This window comes from Heteronotia binoei, chromosome 16 (assembly GCF_032191835.1).
Source record: "Heteronotia binoei isolate CCM8104 ecotype False Entrance Well chromosome 16, APGP_CSIRO_Hbin_v1, whole genome shotgun sequence".
Classification (NCBI taxonomy): domain Eukaryota; kingdom Metazoa; phylum Chordata; class Lepidosauria; order Squamata; family Gekkonidae; genus Heteronotia; species Heteronotia binoei.
Window position 1 is genome coordinate 39,632,850 of NC_083238.1, and position 24,662 is coordinate 39,657,511.

At 45.0% G+C, this 24,662-nt stretch overlaps 1 protein-coding gene across 2 annotated transcripts in view; it reads right to left on the reverse strand.

The window, feature by feature from the left end:
• Window positions 1-1,280: 1,280 nt before the first annotated feature.
• FRZB (frizzled related protein) overlaps window positions 1,281-24,662 on the reverse strand; it is a 69,423-nt gene continuing 46,041 nt past the window's right edge. For both annotated transcript variants that reach the window (XM_060257324.1, XM_060257323.1), the window contains 4 exons: window positions 21,222-21,287; window positions 14,865-15,069; window positions 12,580-12,643; window positions 1,281-1,542 (listed from right to left, as the gene is read on the reverse strand). In XM_060257324.1, coding sequence (XP_060113307.1) covers window positions 1,432-1,542; window positions 12,580-12,643; window positions 14,865-15,069; window positions 21,222-21,287 — 446 coding nt within the window. In that variant the 3' untranslated portion in view covers window positions 1,281-1,431. The remainder of the gene's footprint in view (window positions 1,543-12,579; window positions 12,644-14,864; window positions 15,070-21,221; window positions 21,288-24,662) is intronic.

A 24,662-nucleotide genomic window follows, 5' to 3' on the forward strand; every position in this document is an offset into this window, starting at 1 on the left:
AGCGGAGTTCTTTGTATAATCTTTTTGCATAATCCCTTTCCCATTCCGCCAACAAGAATTTTAAAAGGGGTGGAGAGGGAATATACTCTTAAGGGCAGCAAAACCTCCTTCCTGCACAGGTTAATTGCCACATATTAAATGCACAACAGCCAATTTCATTCTCTTTTGCCAATTTGAAAAAAAAACCACCCTCGTTTATGGGGCTGCCCTGCCCACACCCGCATCTGCAAAACCCCTGCATCTTGTCATTCATTTTTATATCAGGCCCCCGTTTTTCACAAATAGCAAAATGCAGATTCTGAATTTATACCTGATCCCATTCCTGTATTCAACCACAAACTCATTCAAGCGATCCTCCCCGAAAAGAGGAATGCATAGTGCGGGAGACAAATCACACATCCCCCCTTGCCCCCAACCCCCATACAGGTCAAAATTTTGCAGTTCATTCCAAGACTCTGTATTGGCTACCAACCATGCAGTTATGGCCCACGGATGCTCGATGTTAATGCTTAGTTACTACTGAAGCATTATAGGCAGGGCTTTTCTTGTAACTGGGACTCCTTTGCATGCTAGGCCACACACCCCTGATGTAGCCAATCCTCCTGGAGATTACAGTAGCCCTGTAAGCTCTTGGGAGGACTGGCTACATCAGAAGGGTGTGGCCTAACATGCAAAGGAGTTCCTGCTACAAAGAAAGCCCTGATTGTAGTCGTATGGTGGTTTGGGCAAGAGACACAAGAACACAGTCTCTACTCCAAAGCACAGTCTACAGAACACAGTCTCTACTCCAAAAAGACGATCGATCGCCTAAATTGGCCCACGTCTGGGTTTGTTTAAGAAACCATTATTACCATCAGAGATCTGTGCCCTAAATCCAGGGGTCGTTTTGCAGGAAAAGAAGGTGGTGGAGCTCATCCAGGGATTGTTATGCAGCTACACCTACTATTCAGTGGACAAGGCGGGAAGAAGGAGGTGGAACTGTCAGAAAGATTCAGGAGCTGCGCTCCTGTGAGCTCCCGCTGAATCCGAGGCCTGCCTAAATCCAGTGACTGCTTAGGCATAGAAATCCAGTGCCTGCACCGCTGGAGGCTGACTGCATTAATTACATAACAACAATAACCATGGTTATAGTCTAACTTCATCTCATTTGCCAATTAAAAAAGAAAAAAGGAAACTCCTGAAAGTGGGATCCACAGATATTGTTGAGTAAAATATAAAATTTTTCTGGGTGTAAATACACCTATGGATGCCAGAAAAAAACAACAACAAAAAACAAGAGGGAAGGTAAAACTAATATTGGCTACAACATAATCCCATAGTAAACAAAAGAATATAACGTGCAATAGTGCAATTTCTCCTTTGCGGCTCCAAACAAGTCTTTAATTTATGCAAGTCCATGGATTTATTTTTTTTTTAATTGACATTTCACTTCTAGTTTCGTCTCTGCCGTGGATTGCTGGTCCGGCTGGATTTCTGAACAGAATCGCTTTGCCCGGGGTCATTTCTGCCTTTTCCAGGATGACGGAGTTTCTGATCCCAGCGCTGTGTGATTTCAAAAGGAAAAGAGTCAGTTTCATTTACGTCCTGACAACTTGCCCTTAGCAGCCACGAGGACTGGAATCTTAGTAGTAAGTTACCAATCAGCCAGCCATAATGAGTTTTCTTGCACCTGGCCAGCTCATTACACAGTTCATGTCCAAACCTGCCCCCAGACTGTGTCTGTTCCCATACCCCATGAGGAAGTAGCACAAAACTTCCAAAATCATGAATACCCAATTGAGATATGGAAAACACAGCAATGAGGAAAACAATTGTATCAGAGAGGACTGCCAATTAATTCAATGAGAACTTGAGCTATTCATGCACTTTCAAGGAGAAAATCAGGGTTGGTAGGCAGGATTCTCTAGTATTTGTTTCCACCTCTCTATTGAACTTGTCTCTATTGAACCTGGCTAGACCAATCTCATCAGGTATCTGAGAAGCTAAGTAAGGCTAGTGTTTGGATGGGAGATCTCCAAGGAATACCAGTGTCATGGTGCAGAGGGAGGCAACGGCAAACCACTTCTGAATGTCTCTTGCCTTGAAAAGCCCCACAGGGTTGGTATCCCTGGTCCTAAGGATGCCTGACTGGCTTCAATGAGGCGTAGGGCCTTTTCGGTCCAGGCCCCTACCTGGTGGAATAAGCTCCCGCTGGAGATCCGGGTCCTGTGGAACTTACCAAGGTTTTGCAAGGCCTATAAGACGGAGCTCTTCCACCAGGCTTTTAATTGATCCAGTGGCCATCCATTTGGTATTAACAGGCCTCCCTATCACCTTACCATCACGGTGACTTGTGCTGATAGATATCAGCCTACACGCTGTTGTTGGCTCGCCGCCTGTGATGCTGTATTGCCCTTGTTTTTATACTGTTATGTTTTTATAATGTTTTAAAATCTGTAATAGATGTCTACATTTCTGTTGTAAGCTGCCCTGAACCCACTTGTGGGAAAAGGTGGGATATAAATCTAAAAATTAAATTAAAGTAAACTGTGACTTGATGGCCCTTTCCACCACCATTGACCGTATTTATTGATTTGGCTTGATGGTACAAATGTATATAGTAATTATTCTAATAATACTTTCAGATGGCAATATTACATTCATTATTATTAATACTACGTGCTAGCTTTGACCTTTGAACTCTTCTAGTCTCTTGGATGGCCCAGAGTAGCCCGATCTTGTCGTATCTCTGAAATGAAGCAGGTCAGCCCTGGTTATGGGAGACCACCAAAGTTTCCACACAGTTTGAGTCTTGCTTTGATTTGGGAGGGGGGCAGGGTTCTGTTAAATCAGCTTGATGGCACCTTCTACCACCAGTCTGGGCACTGTGTACCTCCCGGATCATTTTTTCCCATATAAACCTTTGTAAGGGTGCGATCAGACGACAGGCTTGGCGTGGTCTGGTCACACCTTTAATCTGAGAGTTCTGACCAGACACCCTACCCTAATCCTGCCTCACTCTGTGGTTGACCCATCAGACTACTGCTACACTACCAAGTTGGAGGGCAGCTTGATTTTTTTAAAAAAAGGTATATTTTGTGTCTATCACTAATTGTGGGGAGAAATGTAGGTAAGGGAGCAGAAGCCTGACTTCCCAAATGGCTTGAGAACGCAATGGAGAAATCAGGCGTCCAGAAATGCACAGTGAAAACAATTCATTTCCTAATTACCTGACTTTCTCCAATGCTGAGAAAGCTGGGGTTGAGGACAGAGGGGCATCTGACTGGGGAACAGATGTCACCATCTGGACACGCATTAGATCTGGAATGGAGACGCCATTGCATCAGATCAAACAGCTCGTCTCACTGCACCCTAAGAATCCAGTTTCAGCTGGAGGAAAACCTGCTTTAAATTCCATCTTACAGGGGTGAAGCAGCCCTTCTCTAATGCAATTGATTCAGAGCTGTGGAAACCCCCTCCAGCCAGGGCTTTTCTTTTTGTTACAGGAACTCCTTTGCATATTAGGGCACGCACCCCTGATGTAGCCAGTCCTCCAAGAGCTTACAGCAGGCCCTGTACTAAGAGCCCCATAAGCTCTTGGAAAAGCTCCATCAGGGGGAATGGCCTAATATGCAAAGGAGTGCCTGCTACAAAAAAAAAAAAACCCACCTCCAACTATCAGGCACCACTTCTGCAGGAGTCCTGGAGGAAGGTAAAAACTCTCACTTTGACTTTTGGATAATACCCTGACTCTTAACCCATTTGCTGTCTGCTTGCAACCTCCCCTCCCCCTCCCCCAGTTTTTATTACAGTTTTACTGGGTTTCCTCATTGCTGCTCATCAATTCAGAATAAGGCAGGATATAAACATCTGTGAACAAAATAACAGGATGAGATGTACATTCCCCCCCAAGAGACAGCAATTTCTTTTTCGTATGGAATGGTTTAATATTATTTCATCGTGCGTGTGGCAGGCAAGGACGTGTCATTTTTAAAAGAAAGGCTTTTAAGTACTATGTTAACGCTGAAATACTACAGGATTTTGCAAGAATAGGAACGTAAGTCCATTTTATTTATACGAAGAATCTTATTTAAACGACATTAATTCCTGCTCTGGCTAAAGCCAGCGAAGGATTTTGAACAAGTAAAACCTACACACATATGGACGTTTTTGCAAGATTAGCCCCCAAGGTGTTATTAGAACACCAGTAATGGCTCCAACCTCCCCCCACTTGGTTTCTAAACATTGCCTTTTCTCCTTCCAGAGTGCCTTTAATCAAGGAGTTCCCGGCCACCCTAGAGATCATATTAACAGCTCAAATGAGCTGGCCAACGCCGACACATGACGATTCAAGCAGAAAAGTGTCCCGCATTTAAGCTTTATTTATTTTTAAAATAAAGTCTAAGTAAAGCCACCTGTGGCCCCATTTGAGAAAACAGAACAAAAGGGGGGGGGGGGGAGGGAAGCAAAACAGCCAAGTAATTTGAATGTAACAGCTGGGTAGGAGGAGAATCGCAAGTCAACCAAAGTTGGAAGACGAAACCATACACTTTAGACCCCTCCGGCTGTGACCAAACCAACATGCTTTGCCCCCCCCCCCACTCTCCATTCATTATCCAGTACCGTTTTACCCAGTCCAGCTGGATTTCTGAACAGAACCATTTTGCTGAGGTTCATTTTTGCCCCATTTCTCCCCCACTGCCCAGAACTGTAAGGCTTCCACTTTTAAACATACCCCTTCCCCCAAATAATAATGAATGCGCACAGCTGCATCCAGGAATCCATTCCCCTCAGCAATAAATGAAATGCACGGCGTTGCTTGGTATGTTTGCGTTGCTCAGAATCAAGAATCAACAGGGCTGACTTCCAGATAAGTGTGCATTATGTTACAGGGTCATACATTAGCACAACTGCCTCATCTCCTTAGATGAAGGGTGAGATTGAATTTATTTATTTTATGATATTTCTGTCCCACCATCCCCTGCAAGTGGGTTCGGGGCAGCTCACAAATTTGAACAGATAAGACAGTTAAGGACAGATGCACAGTAATCCAGCTAAAACTCCATAATTCAACACAGGATGGCAAAAATACTTTACAAAAGTTCCCAGAGGTCACTTATATGTTCCCTCTAAGCTGAGTTAGTGTGAGCTAGCTCGCAGTTTTTTAGCCCCCAGTTCACACATTTTAATCTTAGCTCAGGCAAAATAGCCCCAGAGCAAGCTAATTTCTGCAGCAGCTCACCACTTTAGTGCCAGTCGCTCACAGAATAGCATTGTTCATGGCCCAAGTCCTGTGCACTCATTCAGGTTGTATATTCAATCAAGGCATGTAGAAGGGGACGGGAAGGAGGTACGAGCTGTCTGGTCCTGCTCCCTGCCTCCAGTTTGATGTAGCGGTTACGTGTGCGGACTCTTATCTGAGAGAACCGGGTTTGATTCCCCACTCCTCCACTTGCACCTGCTGGAATGGCCTTGGGTCAGCCATAGCTCTTGCAGAGTTGTCCTTGAAAGGGCAGTTGCTGTGAGAGCCCTCTCAGCCCCACCCACCTCACAGGGTGTCTGTTGTGGGGGCAGAAGATATAGGAGACTGTAAGCCGCTCTAGGTCTCTGATTCAGAGAGAAGGGCGGAGTATAAATCTGCAGTTGTCATCATAGGCATGGCATCTACTTGAGGAAGAAGAGTATGCATGTAGATGCCTTCCGCATGATCAGGAAAGCTGCTTTTTTTAACATTCTCAACCACAAGGAAACCAGCCCATGGCAAAGACTTCCTCAGCTTGCAGACATGCTCCCAAGCTGGTGGTCATGTCGAGATTGGGGGGGACAGCATGCTTGAACCCTGCCCCCCCCCGCCCCTCTGCATGTATTGAATGAACACATGGAGGAGACAGGTATACGGAGTCTAAGATTTGGGTGGACATGGAATTAAGTATAAAATGCCATTTTTAAAAAATTACGCCATGAACCAGTAAAGGGTGAGTATTGCATTAAGGCTCCAGGCCGGTTTAGCTGAGCAGTATCAAATAATGTTAAGCAGGCTACTAAAAGAAAGGCTTTCAGCAACGGAGACAGGTCATTAGAACAAGTCATGAACTTCTGGCTTTGTCCTCTAGGACAAAAATATAACAACACGATCACACACTGCAAGCTTTTCTGAACACGTCAGGTTTCCATGAGATGAACAGGCAGGTGCTGCCCATTTATTATAGAGAATCCAGATGTTTTGACTCTAGGGTGCATTTATTATTATAAAAAGGTTATATTTTCCCCAGCCTTCGATGAATACCTAGCAAAATTCAGCTCTTCCCCTGCTAGCACAGTCACTGTTACTACAGCTATACAATATGGAACGTGGCAATTCAAAAGTCGTGGACTCTATTTGACTACTAGCCTGAACCCCAATGTGGCGCCATCACACCCACCAATGGATTTCCTGGAGCTCATTAGCTTTTAAAGCAAAGAGTGATCCCTGACTTTCTTCCATCTCGCTACATTGCTTCAGAAGAAGCCAGGAAGCCCAGGAACTTTACTAGTTTGAAGCAGACTGCTGTTTAGAACCAGCTGCCTCCAGCACAACAGAAAGGTTGGACTGCAGTCTCCCAACATTCTATGACTGGCTTCAACATCCCACGGCGGCCATTTTGCAACTGACACCTACAGCATCCATTCTGCCCATTCCCCATCTCAAACTTCCCAAGTGCCCTCAGACTCAATACAATTTGGGACACTGCCTCCCCCACCAGTGATGTTGCCATAAATCTTCCCATTTCATGCCTGGGCCTCACTTACAAACTTTTTAAAAAATTAATTTGTTGGCAGATTTAGGCAACTTTCTATTGCTCTCCCTTCTTGAATCCCCCCACCCCAAAGGCCTAGGACAGGGGTGGCCAAATTCGCTTAACGTAAGAACCACGTAGTATAAACATCAGTTGTTTGAGAGTCGCAAGACATGAATGTCAGATGTTTGAGGGAGGGAGGAAGGAAGGAAAAGATTGGGGAGGGAGGGACAGGAGGAAGGAAAGAAACTTTAACTGCATTCTTCAAGCTGGCCTACAGGGAGGTGGGGGCTTCGAGAGCCACACAATATGAGCTGCAGTTTGGTCACTCTTGCCCTGAAAAGTAGCAACGTTATCCTGCTGCCAATCCCCACCTCCTAATCTGGCCTTCGTTTGAACTTTACTTCTGTATTATTTATGTGCCCTGCATCTCTTTTCTTTTTTATTTAGATCCAGTGCTAGGTCACTAATCCAGGGCAGGCTTTAAAAAAGACGTACACACTGCCATATGGAATGCTGCGCTATTGGTCCTAGGTCTGGATTCGCACGACTGTATAAAACAACCTCCGAACATCTGGAAAGCGTCAGGGTTTGGTAATCTAGACAACAGCAGAGCAGCTATGATAAAAGGACACGGGTCGGCTACTTGCCTATCCTTAAAAATAATAGCAAACTTAAGAATCTATCACCGTTTCCTTGTTTTTGCTGATGTATACAGTTTCTATCCAGCCTTTCTTCTCATTAAGGGGGTTTACAATTACACCACTCTAAATCCGTTTAAATCAGTGGGCTTAGGAGAGTCTAACTCTTTCCAGGATTGCTGTGTTAGTCTAGAGTGCGCAGCAAAATAGAATATTTATCAAGTTTCTGGTGGCCACAGAACCTGGTTGGAAGCAGTTGGGTGATTCTGGTCTCAATTAGCGTGTTCACGGAGAAGCCAATAGCAATGCCGTGATTTCATCCTTTCCCCCCCAGCAAATGAAAGTGAGAAAGACTGGATTTATGAACGAAAGCTTAGTTAGTAAGGCTCAGCTCTGCTAAGTAGGTGAACTGCGGGCCCTCCCTGTTTTAACAGATAAAGCCCCGTAACGAAAGAGTCCGCATCATAATTCTATCCACATTGCTGAGTAATTCAAAAGGATTTCATTTGATTCAAAGAGACCCCTTTTCCATGAATGCTGAAATAACAGAAAGACCTTCAAAGCCCGGCGCTTTCCCCTCTGGAATCCCAAAAGACAGGTATTTAAAGTGCCTGACTTAATGCTCTCCAAAACCCCTGTAGGGATGAACTGAGGGGACTATTGTTTCATGCTCTGGCAGCAGTAAAAGAAACAGAAGAACAAACGCAATAGAGGCAGAGCGGCAGGGCGCTCAAAGGGACAGGACAGCTCAAAACAAGCAGCAGTAAAAAGATCTCAAAGGCTTCACGTACATGATCAAATACACCCAGTGGCACAGCAACAGAACGGCTTATTTCTTCATGGACTCTGTGTCTCAGGGGCAGGGGTGGAATTCTAGCAGGAGCTCCTTTGCATATTAGGCCACCCCCCCCTGATGTAGCCAATCCTCCAAAAGCTTACAATACTAGAATTCTACACTTGCTCAGGGGTCTTCAACATGGCACCCGTGGGCTCCAGGTGGCACCTGCCATCACCTTTCCTGGTGCCCATCAAGTGTTTTTAGAAAATGGGTGGGACCAGGTACAGCTTTTGGCAACAGGGATTCCGATTGGCTGGGGAGGTTTTTAAAACGTTGCTTCAGTGACAGCTGCCACCAGAGCCCAAGGATCTTCGGTGTTACTGTTATGTGTTTATTTTAAAAGGCATCCTGTTAAGCAGAGATTCTGTCTGAGACATTGAAGAGTAACTGTAAGACTAATGCATAACTTTACTCCCTGGCATTTTGTGGTCAGCTCTGCTTGCTGCAACAGACATTTGGGGGTCGCACCCACAATCCTATGTCCAGGGCTTTTTTCCGCAGCAGGAACTCCTTTGCATATTAGGCCACACATCCCTGATGTAGCCAGTCCTCCAAGAGCTTACAGTAGGCCCTGTACTAAGAACCCTGGGGAACTGGCTACATCAGGGGGTGTGGCCTAATATGCAAGAGTTCCTGCTGCAAAAAAAGCCCTGCCTATGTCAGAATTTCCGAAGTGCCCCCAAGCTTGAAAAGGTTGGGGTCTGCTTTCTTTTCTTTTGTGTGTTTATCTGCACCTGGAAGTCATGGAGACCTCTGGTGACTGACCCCTGCTGGGGGTCTGAAGGCTATTCAGAGAGGCGGCTGAATAAAGCCTGCCCCTGCCCTCCAGACTTGGTATTCCAAGGAGATCTCCCAACCAAGTTAACCCTGCTTAGCTTCCAAGATCTGATGAGACTGGACTTGCCTGGGCTATCCAGGTCAGGCCAGCATATCTGCTGCTTTCAAGGGAGTTAACTGGGATGGCAATGGCCGTTATAATACTACCCAATAAAAACAGCAATAGGTTTAGCACCAATGGAAATCAGAGACATTGACTGTGGACATTTTTCTAAGGAGATGACAGCAGCGTCTCTTAAGGAAACAAAGGAGTTGTTAATAGAGGGATCAAATCTACCCCGTTATAGGGGCACATGGTGAATAACAGTACGGAGGTCTCTGTGCAGAGAAGCAAACACCTAAAGGCAAGCTGGAGCCATTCTGTGGATCTACAGATACTCCATTTTGTCCTTGGTAATAACTTGACTAGAACCAGAAGAAGACGACTGTAGATTTATACCCCGCCCTTCTCTCTGAATCAAGAGTCTCAGAGAGGCTTACAATCTCCTTTATCTTCTTCCCCCACAACAGACACCCTGTGAGGTAGGTGGGGCTGAGAGGGCTCTCGCAGCAGCTGCCCTTTCAAGGACAACCTCTGCCAGAGTTCTGGCTGACCCAAGGCCATTCCAGCAGGTGCAAGTGGAGGAGTGGGGAATCAAACCAGATTCTCCCAGATAAGAGTCCACACACTTAACCACTACACCAAACCGGCTCTCCAGGGCTTTTTTGTAGCAGGAACTCCTTTGCATATTAGGCCACACACCTCTGATGTAGCCAATCCTCCTGCAGCTTACAGTAGTCCCTGTGCTAAGAGCCCTGTAAGCTCTTAGAGGATTGGCTACATCAGGGGTGTGTGGCCTAATATGCAAAGGAGCTGCTGCTAGAAAAAAAAGCCCTGACTAGAACTGAGGAAGTGGGAGAATGCCATGTGCAATAGAAGCATGCTCAGCTGCCCCCTTGTGATGGAAGGACCCAGGGTGGCTACGACATGTCATTCCAGCTACCTTGTTCCTCCTCTCCCCCCGGATATTGCCCGAGCTGTAGAAACTTAGGCCAGTACTTGATGGTGGAAAGTGATATCAAGTCACAGCTTCCTTGTGGTGACTGGTAGGGTTTTCACGGCAAATAGATGTTCAGAGGTGATTAGCCATTGTCTGCCTGCACTTCACAACCCTGGTATTCTTCAGAGATCGCCCATCCAAATACTAGCCAGGGCCAAGCCTGCTTAGCTTCCAAGATCTGATGAGACTGGGCCATCCAAGTCCGGGCTACAGGTGTGCACAGGGGGTCAAACTACAAGAGGCCCTTTACTATTCTGTGAAATACACTCTTCCTCTAATAGGAAGATATTGAAGATGATGGTATTGGATTTATATCCCACCCTATACGCTGAATCTCAGAGCGGTCACAATCTCCTTTACCTTCCCTCCCACCCCGCCCACAACAGACACCCTGGGGTGGAGCTGAGAGGGCTCTTATAGCAGCTGCCCTTTCAAGGACAATTCCTACGAGAGCTAGGACTGACCCAAGGCCATTCCAGCAGCTGTAAGTGGAGGAGTGGGGAATCAAACCCGGTTCCCCAGATAAGAGTCCACACACTTAACCACTACACCAAACTGAGGATGCAGCACAGAGGTATTCACTTGTTACTTGACTGTGCATTCAACAGCGTACATCTCTGGTGGCACAAAAAGGCACTATATAATACAGAAAATTCTGCCTGTTGCAGCCAGCCTCTTCTGAACAGTCATCAGGCCCATAGTTATCTGCTATTGAAATGTTTAGTTAAGATTTCAGCAGCTGCCAATTTATGAATGGGAACCTTCCTGAATTATAAAAAGTCGTGGTCTCTGGTCCAACCCCCCCCCCCCCAACTTTTTCTTTTTAAGAACAAAATGTGAATTACAAATAATTACGTGTCACACATTTTTCATTTATTGGTATTGCTTTCTGTGTTAAGCTCTTTCCAGACAGACTAGTATGAGAGTAATCCTAAACTGGATTTTACTCTAGGGCAGTGGCTCCCAGCCCTTCTGGCACCAGGGATCAGTTTCATGGAAGACGATTTTTCCATGGACCGGTGTGTGTGTGAATGTGGGAAGGGGGGGCGCTGGGGGTTTTGCGTCCCCAGGCTGTCCCCCCACCCCACCCAATCCCTGCCCCCCATGGGGGTCTTTAAATGAGGGATAGGTGAAGGTTGCTGCCATGCTGCCCCTTCTGTGTGTCCGGAACTCAGGCAGATGAAAGAGGTGGGGCTTCGGAGCAAGATCGTGCTGCCTCTTTCATCCGCCTGGGAGAGCCAGTTTGGTGTAGTGGTTAAGTGTGCGGACTCTTATCTGGGAGAACCGGGTTTGATTCCCCACTCCTCCACTTGCACCTGCTAGCATGGCCTTGGGTCAGCCATAGCTCTGGCAGAGGTTGTCCTTGAAAGGGCAGCTGCTGTGAGAGCCCTCTCCAGCCCCACCCACCTCACCGGGTGTCTGTTGTGGGGGAGGAAGGTAAAGGAGATTGTGAGCCGCTCTGAGACTCTTCGGAGTGGAGGGCGGGATATAAATCCAATATCATCTTCTATCTTCTTCTTCCCTCTGCCTTGCTCTGCGGCCTGGTTGCTAACAGGCCATGGACCGGTGTGGCCTGGGGACCCTTGCAGGGGTGGCCAACAGTAGCTCTCCAGATGTTTTTTGCTTACAACTCCCATCAGCCCCAGTCAGCATGGCTGATGGCTGGGGCTGATGGGAGTTGTAGGCAAAAAACATCTGGAGAGCTATCGTTGGCCACCCCTGCTCTAGTGTATTGAATGGTGCATTACTCTCAAGATAGCGTCTTTAGGACTGCATGATAATATGGCCACTCTTGGTCTTTTGTGGATTTATGTCGTGGTTACATGGAGATTCTTTTCTTTCTATTGCCTTTCTGTACTGTCCACTGATTATTTATTTTGGTTTCTTGTTAATGGTTTCACTGTCTATTTCAGTTTACTGGGAGCTGCTGTGAAAAGCACTGGAAAAGTAGGACATTACGTTTTTAAAATTAATATTTGTATTAAGAACATGTATATGACAATAAAATATGGAATGGCTTCCCCTTGTATTAACTTTATTATGAGTACCGGCATAGTTTCATTGGTCTGAAACCAGCAATTTCAAGATGAATGATTGGGAATAAATAACTTGGAAGTTTTTCTCAATAATCATTTAAAGTTTTAAAGTATTCATTTACATTTTGGAACTGCTGCAGAAGAAGGCTCAGTTATGGTATGAGAAAACATTTTCTTTCTTTTTTTTTAATTTTAACATTTTTTCTGGGAAGTTTTAAATAACAAGTACCTAAAACCCATGCGGTCATTCTCAGTACGTTTATGTTCTGATCACATTTTTTCAAACCAAATCAAATCAATAACCTTCATTAGGTGTTTAAAACCGTATTTTCTCAGAAAATCGTCCCTGTTGCATTAACAGACAACGTTGAAGTTCAGCAGCTGCTTGCGGGAGGGAAAAAAATTACCAACATCAATAACAATTAGCCTTACCTTTACTTTTTTACCAAGCCGGTCCTTCCATTTCTCAGCTATGGAGCCTTCTACCAAGAGTAACCTACGCATCACAGAGAGAGAAAAAAATATTTCATATAAGAGTGAAAACCAGATCAGTTGAGGAACAGAACAGTCCATGTTCAAGAGGAAAATGACAGACCACTAAAAAAACGGGATTGCATTCAGACATTAACTACTGCGCTCTTTAGTATATTGCAGTGTTTAGAGGGTGCTGGGCTAGCTTTTAAGCAGGGCTTTTTTTTTTGTAGCAGGAACTCCTTTGCATATTAGGCCACACAGCCCTGATGTAGCCAGTCCTCCAAGAGATTATAGGGCTCTTCGTACAGGGCCTACCATAAGTTCCTGGAGGACTGGTTACATCAGGGGTGTGTAGCCTAATATGCAAAGGAGTTCCTGCTACAAAAAAAAAGCCCTGGATCTGAGAGATTTGGGTTTCAATTCCCACTCTGCCATGGACGCTTGCTGGGTGACCCTGGGCCACAATCATATTCTCTCAAACTAGCCTACTTCACAGGGTTGTTGTGAAGTTAAAATGGAGAAGAGGAAAATGCTGAGAGCCTCTTTGGGTCCCTGTGGGGGAGTTCCTGTTGATGGAGTAAATAAATAACTATTTTTTTTAAAAAAAACTTTCTAAAAAAGAGGGAAAGGTGGTTAAACTTTGTAGATGCTGTTTTGCACTTTGACAAGGGCAGAGAGAATTGGAAGCAGCAGATAATTTCTTTCAAACATATTTTGTTGCATTTAAATCATCAGAATCAAAGGTCATATATATTATATTGTATGATATTGGGGCTTCCCAGATGGGAGCACATACAGCCAGGGCTGCGGGAACTGCACTGGCTGCCAGTAGTATCCCGGATTTGCCACAAGACAATCCTTAGGTATCGTCTCTCCCCACATGTTCCCCAGAGAGCACTTAGATCTGGATCCCAAAACCTACTAGTGATCCCTGGGCCAAGGGAGGCAAGACTGAAATCTACCAGAGAGAAGGCCTTCTCGGTAGCAGCCTCCTACTGGTGGAACCAGCTACCGGAGGAAATGAGGGCCTTGCGGGACCTCGCCCAGTTCCACAAGGCCTGTAAAATCATACTCTTCCGGTTAGCTGATCTAGAGTTACCGTCATAGTGGGAGAAAATGTAAGAATACTGAAGCCATCGGAAGTGAAACAACTACATATGATATCAGCACCAGATTGTTTTAATGATTGCTTTAAGGATTGAATTTTAAATTGTTGTATTAATGTTATGCAATTTTTAAATTGATTGTTTTCATTTTGTTGTTGTGAGCTGTCCTGAGTCTGCTCCGGCGAGGAGGGTGGGATATAAATCAAATAAATAAATAAAATGATCATGCACCCAATATAGAAAGCAGCAGGTAATTTAAAATAGTAGTCCCCAATCTTTTTGGCACTAGGGACCGGTTTTGTGAAAGGAAATTTTTCCACAGACTGGGGGTGGGCGCAATGGTTTCAGGATGATACAATTGTGCACTTTATTTTGGTGTGGTGGTTAAGTGTGCGAACTCTTATCTGGGAGAACTGGGTCTGACACCCCACACCTCCACTTGTAGCTGCTGGAATGGCCTTGGGTCAGCCATAGCTCTCACAGAGTTGTCCTTGAAAGGGCAGCTTCTGGGAGAGCTCTCTCAGCCCCACCTACCTCACAGGGCATCTGTTGTGGGAGAAGAAGATAAAGGAGATTGTGAGCTGCTCTGAGATTCGGAGTGGAGGGCAGGAAATAAATCCAATGTTTTCTTCTTATTATTATTATTATTATTATTACTATATTGTAATATATAATGAAATAATTATACAACTCATGGCCCAGTTGCTAACAGGCCACGGTTTGGTTGCTAACAGGCTGAATAACTAAGGGGGAGGAAAAGAGAGTACTGGTCCATGGCCCAGGGGTTGGGGACCCCTGATTTAAAGGAATTTAAATTTAATTTAAAGGAAACAGCAGGTAAATTAAATGTCCAGTATGTTGTTCTGTCAGCAAACTATATTGATCTGGCAGTGGAAAAGGATTGAGCTGATGTTGTTGTTCAGTCGCACAGTCGAGTCTAACTCTTTGCGACCCCATGGATAAAGTCACGCCAGGCCCTCCTATCATCTACCATCCTCCAAAGTCTGCTCAAATTCGTGTTAGTTACATCAGTAACACTGTTATTGATTATTGAGCTGATAGGCTTCTGGAAACGGCGTTTTTGAACACTCAGCGGTGCATGAGAAAGGGAAGGAGAGAGAAAGGAAGTTCAGTTACCTGGAGCGTTCTTCATCTTCATAACCCATAATGATGTATTCTTCATTAGCATGAAGAGGTGGGCAGAGGCAACCTGAATTTGTGTACAGGTTAACAGTGTCTCTAGGAATGTTCACCAAGGAAGATTTTAGAATCTCTTTGACTTCAACTACTGCAGTGATGTCATGACATTTGGTCTTCACCTCCTTTACTTTAGCTCGAATAACTAAGGGGGAGGAAAAGAGCTGATTTAAAATTATGCAACCCAGACACACCTGTCATTCTGAGGCTGCAGTCTCGCATGCTAAATAATGCAGTTTGAATCCACTTTCAATGCACTTTCCAGCTGGATTTTACTGTGTGAACCGGCAAAATCCAGTTTGAAAGTGAATTGAAACTGCATTGTTTAGCAAATGTGACCTCAGCCTGGATGTTCATATTCCTCTGAACCCTACTTTCCTTCTTCTAGACTGAGAAGGAATTTACAAAAATGTATGATTTGCTTTTTACTTTATTATTGCTGTCATCCTCAAGCCCTTCTTAAAGAACGGTTGTATTTGTAAACATCATATTTGTAAAAGCAGGTGGATTTACATTTATCTGCTTTGTATTTATAAGCAGGGGTGGAATTCTAGCAGGAGCTCCTTTGCATATTAGGCCACACACCCCTGATGTAGCCAATCCTCCAAGAGCTTACAAGGCTCCTTTTTGCAAGCTCTTGGAGGATTGGCTACATCAGGGGTCTGTGGCCTAATATGCAAAGGAGCTCCTGATAGAATTCCACCCATTTCTAAGAATCACACAGTGAGGTGGGGTCCTGGCACTGCTGTTTTCTGTCCTCCTCCCCGCTGCCCCCCATGGCTAGTGGTTTGGGTGAAAAAATTCAAGAATGACATCCATATTAGAATTTTATTTCTCTGTGTCTCAGCAGGTCTTCATTTGCTCTAAAAATTATGTGGGTGGTAGGTAAGGTTGCCAACCTCCAGGTGGCATGTGGCAATCTCCTGCTATTAAAACTGATCTCCAGACAACCAAGATCAGATGGATTGGACATCCATTGCCTCAACCAAAGACCTGAGAGAACAGCTCCATTTTACAGGCCCTGTGGAACTGTAGTATTCATTGCACATACAGCCTACCAGCAGGGTAAATGAACACCACCTTGGGGCCATTTTGGCTCAGGGAAACTTGTGGGGGGAGGCTCTTCCACACCCGGGGTCGCAGTCCCAAACTGAACTCTAAATTCACTCTGTGTTCATTAATGCCCATTTGTCTTCCGCCTCCCCATTTTTTGTCATCTCACTCATATCTACCCAGTTTCCTTCCATTGTAACCCAAAATTGCAGCTTGTTCCTCTGTTCTCTTGCTTTCAACATACAAGTGAAGGGTTCAGAGAGTAAAGGCATCTCTACTGCACTACTCCTCCACTTCACAGGGCCCACTGATGGCTCCTGTTCCCATGGTGGGGCCTTTTTATTCTGCACTGGCTCACTGGCACTGCAGACTCAAGGGACCCTGAACGGCCATCTTAAGGGCACAAAAAGAAAAGATGGCATTGGCTAAATATGTGATACTCTTTAAGCTGGTTATTAAGCATCCTCGTGTGGACGGCAGAGGACGATTTCACCGTGGAGTGATTCGAATTGCAGTATAGCAGTCTGATCAATAATATCTGGGACAAAGATAGTTGGGAAAGAACCGGGTCAGTTTAACACAGACTCAACACGCTGACAGAACAAGCCCTCTCAGTCTCTTTCATGCTAAAAAGAGTAACTGGAAACACAGATGTTATTGCTCCAAGGCCCAGATTTATCAGAGACAGTCATCTGCAACTCTGTAGATGCATGCTTCACTTTCATAGTCATGCTCAGGAATCAAAATAAGTCCATGTATTAATACGAATGTGCTACAACAGTGGCTCAGATCCAGCAATGTGGGAGCTAAAACGGAACCTGCCAGGGGGAATGACTTTTAAAACAGAGGATACGACCCACCAATCTGGGCCTGTCTTTCTTAATTTTAGTTCCCCAGTTTTCCCCTGAAGATTGTTTCAGAAGAGAGCCATGTTGGTCTGCAGTTAGACTTGAAAGCTTTGACTCTCAAAAGTTTATACCCTTAAAGTCATGTTTGTCTCTAAGTTGCTAGGAGACTGTAATCTAACAGTCTTCTTTATTTCAGGTTAGATGGGAACTGTAGTTTTTGCAGCCCCCCAAACGGAATCAGAAGGCCAAAAATCTCCATCATAAATTCCATCACCCAATCAAGTAAATCTGGGACACATAAACACTATCGACTGGCCGTCTGAAGGTGACCGGTGCTAACTGCGTGTGAATAAATACACTTAAAAGTTGAAATACTTCTTGTGTTAACTGTAAATAGGTCAACAATATGAAAATGTGGGCTCCTCAGCAAGAGAGAAAATGGACTCTGCTGTTTTCAAATAAATCTGCAAGGGCTGCAGTATTGCTAGGTAAGATGAAGCCTGAACACATGGAAAGAAAGAAAAAATACAAGTTTTCAATTGCCAAAGATTTGCATTTATTTTTACAAGTGATCAAGAAAGAGTCAGTCTAGAACAGTGGTGGCAAACCTATGGCATGGGTGCCAGAGGTGGCACTCGGAGCCCTCTCTGTGGGCACGCACGTTCCCTTGCCCCACCCCCCATGCATGAGGCTCTGGAGTCATATCTCATTGAAGCTCCTCCTCTCCCCAAATTCAGGCTCCTTCCCCCAAATCTCCAGGTATTTCCCAACCCAAACCTGGCAACCCTAACTGGGCCTCCTTCAGAGAGACAACAGGGCACTCCCAACCTTTTTGAGCTCGTGGGCACCTTTGGAATTCTGACATGGGGGGCTGCAACCACAATGCAGCCCCCAAGCACAACACACAGAGGAAAATTCCTTGCAGGTGCTCATGCAGTTTTAGGGAGAGGGTTAGATGGGACCCACTAGGGCAGGGATGGCCAAACTTGCTTAACGGAAGAGCCACATAGAATAAATGTCAGATGTGTGAGAGCCACCAGACACAAACGTCAAATGTCTGAGAAGGAAGGAAGGAAGGAAGGAAGGAAGGAAGGAAGGAAGGAAGGAAGGAAGGAAGGAAGGAAGGAAGGAAGGAAGGAAGGAAGGAAGGAAGGAAGGAAGGAAGGAAGGAAGGAAGGAAGGTGGGGAGGGAGGGAGGTGGAAAGAATGCAACTTGAACTTTAAATGCATTCTCCAAGCCACTGGCTGGCTTGGCATGAAGAAGTGGTTTAAAGAGACAAATGCCTTCTCTGGTGGAGGCTTCAAGAGCTACACCATGTGTGTGGAAGAGCCACATGTGACTCCTGAGCCACAGTTTTTGCCACCCCTGCACTAGAGAGATGGGTATAAGGCAGCTTCACGTTTTCATGTGGCCAAGACCTGGTTCCATTTCATATTTCAAAACTGTTGTAGCATGGTCCAAGACGAAGGGAAGAAGAGAACATGGATGTGTGGGGATGGGGGGGGGGAGGAGGAGAGATCAGGACCTTGAATCAAGCACATTTTTTTTTTTAAGGGATGCGGGTTTATTACAGGAAACGCTGGATCTCACTAATGTGGCAGAAACAGTGGCCGGGATCGCCTCTGGTTTAGGAGTGGAAAGGGAGGAACTGCAGGCTTCCTTGCTTTCAAATACGATGCTTCTGATAGCAGTATCTGAGCAGAGCTCTGTCAAGCTACAGAGACCATAAGGCAAATTGTTGATAAGCTGTTTTTGAACTGTTGCACTGCTATTCTGGTTTCTCAGAGCATCCCTGACAAGTGTTCGTCCAGCTGTTGCTTAAAGACTGCTAGTGAGGGGGTTAATTGCACTGCTGAACAATTTTTACTGTTAAAAAGTTTTTCCTATGCCAGTCCTCTCTTCTGCTGCCAGCAGAAACAGCTCCCTGCCCTCCTCTAAGTGGCAGCCCTTCTAATGCTTCAAAAGAGCAATCATGTCTCCCCCCCTCAGCCTCTTCTCCAGACTGAATATCTCCAAGTCCCTTAGCCTTTCCTCACTGGGCTTGCTCTCCATGGTTACTCAGAAATAATCTACAGTGAGCACTGTGGCACCTACTCTCTACACATGCACAGGATTGCAGTTTTAGGTTAAAGAAAGAAGAAGATATTGGATTTATATCCCGCCCTTCACTCTGAATCTCAGGGTCTCAAAGCAGCTCACAATCTCTTTTATCTTCCTCTCCCACAACAGACACCCTGTGAGATAGGTGCAGCTGAGAGAAGCTCTCCCAGAAGCTGCCCTTTCAAGGACAGCTCTGTGAGAGCTATGGCTGACCCAAGGTCATTCCAGCAGCTGCAAGTGGAGGAGTGGGGAATCAAACCCAGTTCTCCCAGATAAGAGTCCACACACTTAACCTCTACACCAAACTTTCTCACATCATACTTTCTAGTTAATACAATTCAGACTATCCCTGAAGTTTCCAAGGGTAGCTGTGCTGGTCCATAGTAGAGCAACTAGCTTCGAGCCCAGGAGCACCTTAGAGACCAACAAGATTTGGGGGAGGGGTCACAAGCTTTCCAGCATTAGAGCTCCCTCGATTAGATAAAAGGAGCTTTGACTCTCAAAAATCTTGTTCTCTAAGGTGCTGCTGGACTCAAATTTAGCCATATAAATCAGTGGACTCCTTTCATCAACTTAATTTATTAACTAACATCATGTATCCCCTGCCTTCCTCCCCCCAAAAGGACAATGAAGTGGTTTGACACTCTCCCCTTCTCTTTTATCCTCACAACGAACCTAGGAGGTGGGTTAACTCAGAGTATATTACTGGTCCAAGGTTTCCCAGCAAGCTGCCAGGGCAGAGTGGGCATATGAATCAGGACCTCCCAGATCTGATATGGACACCCTAACCACCAGCTCCAACTAAACACACTATATATTAATGTATTCCTTTTTCCTAATGGCAAAATAGAATGATGTTTATAATGTCGGGGCGGTCCAGGGAGAGAGATCCAGCTGCCGGCCCTTGACGGGGTACCACTGATACCGGTCCCTAAGGTCAAGAGCTTAGGCGTGCTTCTTGAGTCCTCCCTTACAATGGAGGCTCAGGTGGCAGCCACTGTTAGATCTGCCTTCTTTCATCTTCGGCAAGCGCGGCAGCTGGCCCCTTACCTGGAGCGCAACGACTTAGCGACGGTAATCCATGCTACGGTCACCTCAAGAATAGATCACTGTAATACTCTCTACATGGGGCTACCCTTGACGCTAACCCGGAGACTACAACTAGTGCAGAACGCTGCGGCACAGCTGTTAATGGGGCTGCCGCGACGGGAGCACATTCAGCCAGTGCTGAGAGAGCTGCACTGGTTGCCTGTTGTGTTCCGAGTTCGCTTCAAGGTGTTGGTATTAACCTTTAAAGCCCTCTATGGTCAGGGACCTGCCTATCTACGGGACCGCCTTTCCCCATATATCCCCCAGAGAGCACTGCGATCAGGGACAAAAAATCTGTTGTCTGCCCCTGGCCCAAAAGAAGCCAGGCTATGTATAACAAGATCCAGGGCTTTTTCAGTGGCAGCACCAGAACTTTGGAACACCCTCCCAGAAGCTATAAGGGCCCTGCGGGATTTGTCTGTGTTCCGCAGGGCCTGTAAGACCGAATTGTTTAAACAGGCTTTTGCGGTCTAATTGAAAAAGGGCTGCCACCGGACATCCTACAGAATGCTGGCGATCATAGTCGAGAAGTCAATACCGCCTATACTGGACTGAAATAGCGCTATAGAATGGTTTTAAAGTTGATATGTAAATTATGGTTTTATATGTTTTATTGGACTGATTGTTTTTATAATGTTGTAAGCCGCCCTGAGTCCGCTTGCAGAAAGGGCGGGATATAAATGGAAAGTAATAAATAAATAAATGTTAAATGTTCAAAAGTAAATTAGGTGGACAGGAACACCTCTGGGAAAGGCATGTTCTGTTTAACCCAGACCTGCAAGCAACAGAGCAATGAACAGCCTCCATTTATCGCCTTATGACACTCTCACCATCATTCTCCCATTCTGATATGTTACTATTTTTGTTTGTTTCCTAAGCAAATGCTATCCAGACCAAATGTTCTTTCAGTTTGTTAATTTCACTGCGAGTTGTTTTTCTAAACTAAAACCTCAGTATTCAGGTTAAATTGCCGTGTTGGCACTTTGTGATAAATATGTGGGTTTTAGGATGCAGTTTGGGCACTCGGTCTCTAAAAGGTTCGCCATCACTGGTCTAGAACATTTTTCTGGTTGTTTTTTTTTTGGGGGGGGGGGGGTTACTGGCAAGACCAGCTGACTAATAACCTCTTTCACTCAAATCTTTTTCTGCCCTCTTTATTACTAACTACAAGTCTGCATCATCATCTTCCCACAAAGCCATGCTTACCGTAGTTGTAATTGTTCCGGAGATAAGTTTTCTGAGTAGCTTTTATAGGTCTGCATTTGCAGCGCTCTGGAAAACAAAAATTCTTGGTATTAGAGTCAAGAAGCAAATGAGAATAAGTGTCAGCTATATGCTCTGATTTGTCCAAATTTCCTTTGGGAAAAAAAAAAAAAAACACCCCTCAGAATTCATCCTGGAAGCCTAAAGCTCTGCTCTCAACTCTGTGTTTCAACATGCATGCACAGCTAAGGGGATAGACTGAAAAGCAAGTGTTCCACCAGCACTTTAACACTTATATAAAAGAGGATTTTAGCAGGTGCCTTTTTTTGGAACCTCTGTTCAAGGACTACATCTATCAAATGTCCCTCTTCTAGCTAAACATGGAATGTTTATGGTGGGGTGTCAAACTTGCGGCCCGGGGGCCAAACCAGCCTCCCGAGCAACTGTCTTTCATCTGCTTCCTTCTTCTTCTCTCTTGCTTCCTTCTGCATCACAGCTTGCTTTGCCAGGCTCTTCTCAATTGCACAGCAGAGCTACCGAGCCAAGCCTCTCTTCCTTCTATTTGTTGAGGATCCTCCCCCTCCTGGTCCCCTGGGGACGGAAAGAAAGGGCCAGAGCTTCCTTTGCTCAGTTCTCTGGATTGCACGGGAGAGATACAAGGAAAGCACCATTAAGGCCAATGAGTGCTAATATTTTAAGCATGCTTTATTTTAAGTTTTTAAAAAATTTTAAATTGTTTGCGGCCTTTATAAAGTTTATATCTCTGCTACCTGGCATTACATTTTATGGCACACATGGTCCCGATTATGTCAGATCCAGCCCTCATAACAAATGAGTTCGACACTTCTGGTTTATGGCCTCTACCCTACCCATCAGATCCCTCCACCAGCCCCATTTTCTTCCGTAACAAGTAAATGCTTGCTCCATGCATGCAATCCCACTGTGGGTTGAAGATTCTGGTTTTATAGTGATTATCTTAAAAGGTTTAACTGAGGATGATGCTAATTTTAAAATCTGAACTAATCATAGGAATATCTTGTTAGGAACTTGTATGCGATGTCTTAAACCATTAAAGGCAAAACGCACAAGCTTGCCATCAACATTTCAAAAGTGAGACACAAAACATGCAAAAAATCCATACAAAATAGATACTCATGGTTAGTACAAACTTGCTTAACAAACGAACCACATTGAATGTCAGATGTCTGAGAGCTGCAAGACATTAAAATCAGATGTTTGGGGGAAGGAAGGAAGGAAAACAGATGGGGATGGAGAGGTGGAATGAAAGCAACTTTAAATGCAGTGGGGGCTTTGAGAGCCACACAATATGTATGAAAGAGCCAAATGTGGCTCCTGAGCTGCAGTTTGGCCACTCTGGTACATGAAGAAGAGGTGAAATTATGCTAAGCACAGCTGCAAACTCTCGTTACCAACACTATATCTAATCGTAAACCAGCTACTCCATTTGGTATATCAGTCGCCAGCCTATAGCAGGCAGCCTCTCAGCCATATTCACCCCAACCCACTCCTACGTAACAGAGCAACAGAAGGAAAATGGGGGTGGAGATGTTGCACAATTCAAAACATTACTTCCAGGTCAAAATCTGGAAGTGACATCACCATCTCCCAACTTTCTAGGAATCTCACCAATCTTTATGGTTTTCACCTAGAAGTTACAATACATATTGTCTTTACCCCCATGTCCTGTCCCCCAAAGTCTCGGGGCTCCAGGCAATCCTATCTCCTATGCAGGTTACAAAAGGAAGGAAACCAGGCCATCCACAGACAAGGTCAGAGTCAATCCCAACTCAAGATATGCAGAAAACATGGCCTTGTAAATGAACCGAAAGGGGATCAAATGGAACAATGAGATCTGAACGTGCTCCAGGAGGCATTGCATGTTTAGTGTAGTCGAGACACAGTTAAAGGTGGGAAGGGGAAATCAATCTGCTCAAGCCCTTGAAGCCCACAGAATTATGAAGGTAGAAACTATGGAGGGGCAGGGAAATTCTCATACTGTCCTCTCCCAACACACAATTCCTCAGTTCCAGGGGCTTGCTTGGTATGCAGAAAAAATAACTTTGCTTTTTAAAAACAAGTTAAAAAAAGAGTTCAAAACCTTGACAGTGGTAAAAAGAGAAGGTACAAAAATAACAGGAGATGGTTCAGAACCTGTAGGAACTTAGAACTGTGCTAGGCTTTGTGAGAGAAATCACAGGCCAATTTCTGGTATTAAAAAAAGCCCAAAATGATATAAAACAGGCCAGTGATCTATAGGGAAGAATGAAACAAGGGAGAATCATAGAGTTGGAAAGGACCTCTAGGGTCATCTAGTCCAACCCCTGCACAATGCAGGAAACTCACAAACACCTCCCCCTAAATTCACAGGATCTTCATTGCTGTCAGATGGCCATCCAGACTATGTTTAAAAACCTCCATGGAAGGAGAGCCCACCACCTCCCGAGGAAGCCTGTTCCACTGAGGAATCGCTCTAAGGGTCAGGAGAAGAAAACTGTATAAAAAACCAAAGATGAAAATGCAGTATATTGAGGAAAAGCAGATAAGAGAGAAGACAAGGCAGTGGAGGTGGAACCACTGATCCATTACTGGGAGGTCCTCAGTCCCCTCCTTCCCCCAGAAGTCCCTTCTAACCCCTGAAAAGTTGGATCCTGGGGAAGGGAAAGCAGCAAAATTCTACAGCCCTCAGGCCAGCAGATCACTGGATCTAACACAATCGCAGCTGGAAACTTTGGAAGAAAGCAACTGTTTAAAACGTAGGCATGTTGGGAAATTTCCAGTCCTGTGTTAGGATACACCAGTCTTGTAAAAGACTGATTTTTAAAATATATTTATTTTGCAATTAGGCTACATGTTTCCATGAAAAATTTCAAAGGATCAAAATATTGAAATAAGCAACAGGTGGCAAACCTAGGTTAATGGAAATAAAATGGAGGGAAGACTCGTATATGTCAGTTCTGTGAGGGAAATAGACGTTGACAGCCACGCCTGCATTGAATTAAACATAGTTAGCCATTTTAGAAAAAAGTATAGGAAAAAATCAGTGAGAGGGATACAAGAGAGCTTTGTAAAATATATGTATTCACACTCTTTTTCAAAAATCAAGATCGCAGAGCACAAATCTGTGGAAAAAGTAGAGATGGTTATAGCTCAGCAATCCATTCTCAGGCCTTGATATTAGTTCAATAAACGGGTACATTCAGGGATGGAATTCTAGCAGAAGCTCCTTTGCATACTAGGCCACACCCCCTGATGTAGCCAATTCTCCAAGAGCTTACAAAAAAGAGCCTTGTACGCTCTTGGAGGATTGGCTACATCAGGGGTGTGTGGCCTAATATGCAAAGGAGCTCCTGCTAGAATTCCACTCCTGGGTACATTAGTGTGTGAAAATAAACTGGGGAGGGGGAAACCTTATGAATGTTTCCA